The sequence below is a fragment of the Octopus bimaculoides genome, chromosome 15 (genome assembly GCF_001194135.2).
Source record: "Octopus bimaculoides isolate UCB-OBI-ISO-001 chromosome 15, ASM119413v2, whole genome shotgun sequence".
NCBI classification, from domain to species: domain Eukaryota; kingdom Metazoa; phylum Mollusca; class Cephalopoda; order Octopoda; family Octopodidae; genus Octopus; species Octopus bimaculoides.
In genome coordinates this window covers 32636295-32644800 of record NC_068995.1, presented here as the reverse complement: position 1 = coordinate 32644800, position 8506 = coordinate 32636295, and the positions used below count along the sequence as shown (strand labels likewise).

Below are 8506 nucleotides of genomic sequence, written 5' to 3'. Positions count from 1 at the left end.
TCCAATACCAAATTATAATTCAATCAGCGGCTGCTAAGCTGAATGACAGGAATTGTGAAACCAAGCATCATCATAAATAAAACCTTTTTATTATGTTGTTAATTGTTCTAATGTCTCTTCATATATAATGCTGTTGAAAAGTGATAGAGAGACTAAAGTCTCGATGACAACTATCAAACCTTTTCTACAATATTTTTATGTATATGTTGCTTTGGGCACTATTTTAATTAACATTGGCAGGATATGTAGAACTAAATAACGATATACTTTTCGTTGTGTGTGTGTAGTAGAGCTATTGTTGTAAGCGATTAATATAAAAGTGATTTTAACTTGTTTAGTCAAAGTCCTATCTATATAAAACGACAAAGTATCAAAGAACTGACTGAACGAGAGATAATTTTGTGCAAGTTAATCTCATGAATTCTGAACAAGAATAGTTTAGATAAAAGACAAGTACCGTTAAACGAAGTTAGCAATATCTAAGTCAAGTGTATTTCCGATGAACATGAGTATCTGTCGAATCTTCCTTATCTGTTGTGTGTAGCTGTTTGAAATTACGTTCATCTATTCAGTAAATCACGTTTATATGACATAACAATATGCTGAAATAAGCCTCGAAGTCCAAAAGAATACTTTTTCGATATATATGTATATATATATATATATATATATATATATAAACTTTCATTGTTTGAATATAACTCAGCAATTTCTTTCATTTCGTTTTAACTTTGAATTATTAATAGTTCCTCCCCCCCCCCTCACTGTCGTCCCTCTAAAAGAAAGCGGTCATTATGAAAATTTTTGTATTTGGAATTGTGGATTCTGATAGCTTTCTTATCTATTATTGTAGCTTTTATTTATGCATGTCTGAATTTGAGTTTTGTTTTCTTTGTACACATTAAATACCTCAATTTATCCTTATTTATATCTTTTTCTTACGTTGAATTTTACTTTATCTTTTAAAAGGAGACTTTAATACTTTATTCGAATCCATTCGGATGAAACAGTGAACAACTCCTCGTAAAATAAAAAAATAATTGAAAACCGTATGGGACCCAACATAACTTGCATTAAAAAGAATGTATATAATGTTCGTTTTATAAATGAATGTTGCCACGAAGGAGCGGTTGTCAAATGATCGTATTTCTGAATATATAAAGTACTCGAGGTCAAAGTTTTTTAGGTTAGTTATCTCAACTGTGTGTAGCACCGTTTAGTTAGCAACTTGAGTCTTTATAAGCCGCTCTCATCCATAAAAAATGAAGTCTTAAAAAAAGCGAGAGTAAGAGAAAGAAAAAGAAAAGAATATTTCAGCTTATATAGAAAGAAAGAGAGCAGGCTGGTAGGCACGTGAGATGTGAAGCATGCATGATGTATTAATGTGGCTTAAGGGTTAAGCTCAGTGTATGGTTTGATATTCAGTGAAACCGTTGCTGTTCTTTTTGACTAAATGACATGATTCAGCTGAGAGATGTCTGGGAAGAAATTGTGGTGAGACTATCGTCGTCTTCAACTTTTCTTTTCTTCTACAGACTCGTCAACCGGACTTACCAACTTGTATGTTTGCGCTCCACAACTCCCGAAGAATTGTACGCACAGAAAGTAAGTAACACGTTGCATAACTCTTTCACATTTTCATTAAGGCTATTAGAGTTACTTCCTCTTAATAGAATTTTTTTTTCGCTCGTGTCTGTAAGATTTCGTTATCAATTTATTTCAGCATAATTGCAGTCTGTAGCGTTACACCGACTTTTTTTTCCACAGTTTTCTTAATAGTTTACATTTTTAATGAAGTTTTGCCGATATATTTTGTAAAGCAAAGATTACGATGATGTTAAAATTATTTTTTACTCGGAAAGAAAATAATTTCGTACAATTTTTAACCATTCAGTAATCAGCTCACGATGAGTGAAATGCATTATTATTCCTAATTGATATTATTATTAACACGAATGGGGGAAAAAAATTGTCAGAATACGTTTAACCGTACAATAATATTTTGTTTTATTACTTTCCATGTGTACTGTATTAAATTAAACGTAAATTGGTATTTTTAAAAAATCGTGTCTTCTAACTTCATGTTAATATTTTATCTTGTTATGGTGATAAACAAGTCGTACATTATTGAGAACGTTATGAGGCGACATTCGATGGAAGCGGGGAAGGAAACAGTAGTTAAGCCTTTATTTCTATGGGAAAATAAAGCAAGACGTTAATTGAAACGGTTCTTGGAAATTGGGTAAATGTTACATCTCTTAACTTCGATATAATCTGGTGCCTTCCATATTATGTGACAAATAATATCCCTTATTTTTTTCATCAGAAACAAGAGATATTATAAATGTTATTTTTCTTCTTCAACAACAATGAATAATTATCTATTAAATGTTAATAGCAGCGTCTTGTCAGAAATTTCATATTGTGTCTTGTTATTTTGATTGACTGAGACATTAAATACCTGTAGTCATCAATTAAACATCTAGCATTAAGTTATCTCTCAAACACTTTGTCATTTTTTCACGAGTTTAAGGAGGCGAACTGGCAGAATCGTTAGCACGCCGGGCAAAATGTTTAACGACATCTCGTCGGTATTCACGTTCTGAGTTCAAATTCCTCCAAGGTCAACATTGCCTTTCATCCTTTTGGCGTCGATAGAATGAGTACCAGTTGATCACTGTTGTTAATGTAATCCATCTATCCCCTTTCCCGAAATTGTTAGTCTTGTGCTAAAATTTGAAATATGTTCCAGGTGTTTAAACAATTTATAGTCTTCTAAGTCATAAATGGCTCAATTCAAATAGCATCAAACTACAAACAAAATTGGTTGGCAGTTTGTATCCTGTCACTAACATTCCAAACCATTTTATTCTCAACAACCTAATCCTCCACCTAACACACACACACACACATATTATGAAGTGGTAGTTATTACAGCTTCGTGCAGCAGTATCATGTAGGATTGATTACTGTTCTGTAAACTTGAAGTACCGAGTTTACTTTCTCCTGTGTGGCATGGTCAATGAGGCTAACTTGTTTAAACTACAATAAATGAAATATTCACTGGTGCAGCTACAACTCTCTATTCACAGTTCTTATAATTTTACATGTAAGCCAAGAGAACATTGGTGAGATATTATTTTGTCTATATCTTTATTATCAGTTCAGAGAGGTTGGAAGATGTTACAATTGATACAATTCAAAATCTTGCTGGGACTGACTCAATTTTTTATCCCCCCAGATTGGATAAAATAAGTACCAATAATATTCCCCAACCCTCTAAATATATGGTATTATACCTATGCAAGAAATTATTGGTTTCAAATTTTGGCAAAGGCCAGCAATTCCAAGGAGGGAATAAGTTGATTACATTGACCCCTGTGCTCAAATGGTACTCAGATAAGTATTTTATCAACCCTGAAAGGATGAAAGGCAAAGTTGACTTCAATGGAATTTGAACTCAGAACATATGCATTTTGTCTAGCGTTGTAACAATTCTTACCAGCTTGTTGCCTTAACAATGTAAGAAATTATTGTAAGCTAAAATCACACCAAAGTTTATTTTTGCCATTCAGCCTTCCAGTGCTGATAAAAACAAAAAAAAAACAAAAAAAAAAAGAACCTCCATGGTGTACCAAGTTTGATTCTGTTGCCTTCCTTTTCCTTGACATTATTTTTATACCACAACCTTTATTCTTTACAGCTGGTTAGTCAGTCTCATGCTGCATCCATTTAGGTTACTTCCATTCACTTTCTTCTCCTTGTCACACATATTGCTGTACTCCCTCCCTATTTGTCTATCCAGGACATTGGTCAACTGGAACTTCCTCCTTGTTATGTTTTCTCAAGAAGGATATAAACCAAGTTGACCTCTATGGTCTTGGAGGGCTTGCAAAAAGTCAAGTATATACTTGCTCTTGTATTTACTGTCCCATTTTGTTATGAAAATTGCTGTAAAAATGATTGGGTGGCTCCAGCACCCACATCAGTACTTTTTACATGGCTACTAAAGCCAAGGTGCCTTGTAAAAAGCATTGGTGTGGGTGCAGGTGCCTTGTAAAAAGCACTGGTGAAGGTGCCATGTAAAAAGCACCAGTGCACTCTTTGAGTGGTTGGCATTAGGAAGGGCATCCAGCTGTAGAAAATAAGCCAAAACAGACTATGAAACCTGGTGCAGCCCCTGGCCTTTCAAGTTCCTGTCAAGCTTCCAACCCATGCCAGCATGGAAAACGAATGTTAAATGATGTTGGTGTGGTTGATTGTTATTTGCAGTACAAACAGTTTGAAATTATTTATTCATTGGAAGTGTCATTATCATATTTTCAATCTTATCTGTCTTGCTAAATGTGTAATAATACTGAACTTTATCTTTCTTATAATAGATATATTATTATTTCTGAAGTTAGCTGAAATATTTATCCAGCAAAAGATGCTTGTTTTAAGAGAATGTATAACCTTTGTTGAAGTTCTCTGTAATTTGACATTTTTTCAAAGCAAGATCTATTTCAAATAATGCATCTGTTGACATAGATAGTTCAATTTAGGTTTCTAAATATTGGTTTCAAATTTTTGCACAAGACCAGTAATACTGTGGAGGGTGGGGGTGAGTTGATTACATCAACTCCAGTGCTCAGCTGATACTTATTTTATTGATCCCAAAAGGATAAAAGCAAAGTTGGCTTTGGTAGAATTTGAACTCCGAGCATAAAGACAGACACAAAATGCCACTAAACATTTTGCCTGGCATATTAATGATTCTACCAGCTCATTACCCTAAAGGTTTCTAAAAATGTCTGTCAAATATTTTAATATTGCATTGTTTTAGTGTTGCATTCTCTTTTGTTGTTATTCTATCTCTACATGCTGGTGCCAGTTCTTCACCGATGTATTACGTTAGCTTTTGCTATTTCACCCATTTGCTTAATTTTGGAGTCTATCTATCAACACTTTATTAATTTTTTTTTTTTAGAGCTAAGTAGGGAATGTGGAGGCGCAATGGCCCAGTGGTTAGGGCAGTGGACTCATGGTCATAGGACCGTGTTTTCGATTCCTAGACCGGGCATTGTGAGTGTTTATTGAGCAAAAACACCTAAAGCTCCACGAGGCTCCGGCAGGGGATGGTGGCGAACCCTACTGTACTCTTTCATCGCAACTTTCTCTCACTCTTACATCCTGTTTCTGTTGTGCCTGTAATTCAAAGAGTCAGCCCGTCACACTGTGTCACGCTGAATCTCCCCGAGAACTACGTTAAGGGTACACGAGTCTGTGGCGTGCTCAGCCACTTGCACGTTAATTTCATGAGCAGGCTGTTCTGTTGATCGGATCAACTGGAACCCTCGACGTCATAAGCAACGGAGTGCCAACAACAAGTAGGAAATGCGCTCACCTTTGCCTCTAACATATGCACACCTTTAAATTCTTAATGTGTGTGTATATAAAATCATCTTCATCATCATTATTTAATGTTTGCCTTTCATGCTGGCTTGGGTTGGACAGTTTGACAGGAGCTGATAAGCCAGAGGACTGCACTAAGCCCCACGGTCTTTTTTGGCATTGTTTTTACAACTGGATGATCTTCCTAATGACAACCGCTTTACATAGTGGACTGAATGCTTTTTATGTAGCACCAGCACTGGTGAGGTTTGTTTGGCAGTTTTTACAGCCAGACGCCCTTCCTAATGCCAACCACTCTACACAGTGGGCACCAGCACTGGCAAGATCTGTTTTGGCATGGTTTTTACAGCTACCCACATCACAGAGTGGACTGGATGATGCTTTTTTAAGTGGCACTGGCCAGGTCACCAAGTAACTTGCAAAACAAGGATCATTTGAGAGGAGGTGGGTGCAGTATGGAGAACGTAGCTTTGTGCCAAATGATGAGAATCTAGTGTTATGACAGAAGGACACAAACAGGTGTCTTGCTATAGTGGAGATACATGGTTATCCCAGTCAGAGGGAGAGATATTTTTGTGTACATACATACATATATGTATGTGTATATCTGTCTGTCATGTAAATGTTTTTACTTCTTCCTTTACTTTTACACAACTTTATTTTGTCCACTCCCACATAGTTACATCAGTAATATTTGTGTGAGTTCTATGTATGGCAAAAAATAACTCTCTGATGTTAATAATAAAGAAATCATTGTTGTTGCTGCTGCTGTTGTTATTAACACAGTTGCATCAACAAAGCCTAAGACTTTACCACAGTTTAGATAATGAGATCACCTTTCTGTTACCATGCAGTACACTCCATATACTACACAATAAAGGCATGTGGCTTAGTGGTTAGAGTGTTCCACTCAAAACTGCAAGATCATAGTTTCAATTCCCAGACTGGGCATATAGTGTTCTTGAGTGAAACACTTCATTTTACAATACTCTGCAATCACTGTGACATCTGACATGTGGCATAGTGGTATACTATGTTCCTGTACAGGCAATGTCGATTTAATAGAGGGAATGAGCACAAGGGAGTAGCACACATTTGATCACTATAAACAAATTATCTGTGCTGGTTGTTCAGCAAAAAGTTGCAGTACCCTCATCTGTAATTTGTGATAGGAGAGTCCACAACACCCCATGTATTTGTTGAGCAAAAACAAAGTTTTATTTTTAATTGAAGAGATACTAATCTCAGCATAGGGAGAAGATATTGTGAATGTGAAATGTTAAGTGTTTCAGTCAAGCAGATAATCTGATTTAATGTAATTTGATTATGTTTTCACAGATTGATAATGAAGAATATGGAGAAGCTCTTGCACTTGCAAAAGCTTATGGTTTGGATTGTGATTTAGTGTACCAACGCCAGTGGCAGAAGTCCCCTGTATCTATAGCTTCAATTGAAGATTACTTGGTAAGTCTCTCCTATAATTTCCAAAACATCAGTTCTTTATTAATCCTTCTTCACTTTACTATAAGATTTTTATTAAATTGATGTTCAAGTGATATTTGTTATCTGCATCAGATCTTGTGCTTGACATATTTACTCTTGGATAATGTGTTTGTTTTATTATTGTTGAAGTTAGTTTTGGAGGTGCAAATGTAATGAGGTACAGGGAGGAGTATGCATATTTCTTTCAGTGATGGATGACCTTGTAGCTGTTTACTTAACACGTTATATATCTCAATGACACATTCAATCTATGCTTTATATATATATATATTCTTTTATTCTTTTACTTGTTTCAGTCATTTGACTGTGGCTATACTGGAGCACTGTCTTTAGTAGAACAAATCGACCCCAGGACTTATTCTTTGTAAGCCTAGTACTTATTCTATCGTTCTCGTTTGCCGAACCACTAAGTTATGGGGATGTTAGCCCACCAACATCAGTTGTCAAGCACAGACACATAAATACATACATACATTTGTATACACACGCACACACAATGGGCTTCTTTCAGTTTCCATCTAAAAAATCCACTTATAAGGCTTTGGTTGGCCTGAGGTTATGGTAAAAGACACTTGCCCAAGGTGCCACACAATGGGACTGAACCCGGAACCATGTGGTTGGGAAGCAAGCTTCTTACCACACAGCCACTCCTGTGCCTATAATAAATTCTATCTTGTTTGGGTTAGCAGGATAGGATATAATTTACAAGCAAAACAAAATACTTTTATAGTAAAGGATTTATTTTGTGGCCTTTATTCAGTGTTTTGTTGTTTTGTATTTGTTTTCATTCATTTGATCCTGCTGGTATTGATGAAATGTGCTGGAAACTATTAGAACAAGTTTTTAGTTCCTTTATAGTATATTGTCTATCTCATCAGACCTAATCAATATTTATTAACAACTAAAGGGTTAAAGTGTAAAGACTCCCTTCAGTCATGAATGACTATGGGATTGCACATAGTTTCCCTCCTAGACACAAATCCAGTCAAGGTTGTTTATGGAAGACCAGCAGTCGCCCATGCATACCAGCCTCCCCTCTCCATGCTACTGATGTTTTCCAAAGGAAAAGCAGAGGCTGATACAGCTTGGCACCAGTGACGTCACAACTCATTTCTACAGCTGAGTGAACTGGAACAACATGAAATAAAGTGTTTTGCTCAAGAACACAACACACAGCTCAGTCTGGAATCGAACTCACTATCTCATGATTGTGAGCCCAACGCTTTAACCACCGAGCCATGTGCTTTCTATTAATAACTACTTTGTCTATAATTGACTTCCTTCCAATTGATTTTTCATTTCTCTTTTCAAGTTGAATTATTTTATTCTTCTATTGTCAGTTTTAGCCAGGAGTTCTTGTCATGCTGGCTGCACTACCATTAGTGTTAATGCATGTTTATTTTAGACTCACTTTCTGGTCCTGTCTCCAGAATTGGTCCATGTGTCTCTTGCCATGATGTGGGTTCACCTGGTTTATTATATAAAAAGTTGTTTAACAGTTCTTTGAATACATCCACATTTACACCTCATAGATTTCTGAGACCTTTTGACAAAATATCGAAAATTTGTGGGCCTTTGAACCAAAGCTGTTACAGTATTGGGTTTTTTA

General features: G+C 35.8%; 1 protein-coding gene across 1 annotated transcript in view; it reads left to right on the top strand.

The window, feature by feature from the left end:
• The window catches only part of LOC106878217 (NBAS subunit of NRZ tethering complex), a 132994-nt gene that overhangs the window by 33031 nt on the left and 91457 nt on the right, over positions 1-8506 (top strand). Inside the window, exons 15-16 of the mRNA XM_014927365.2 lie at positions 1536-1605; positions 6733-6858. Of these exons, the coding sequence (XP_014782851.1) occupies positions 1536-1605; positions 6733-6858 (196 nt within the window). The remainder of the gene's footprint in view (positions 1-1535; positions 1606-6732; positions 6859-8506) is intronic.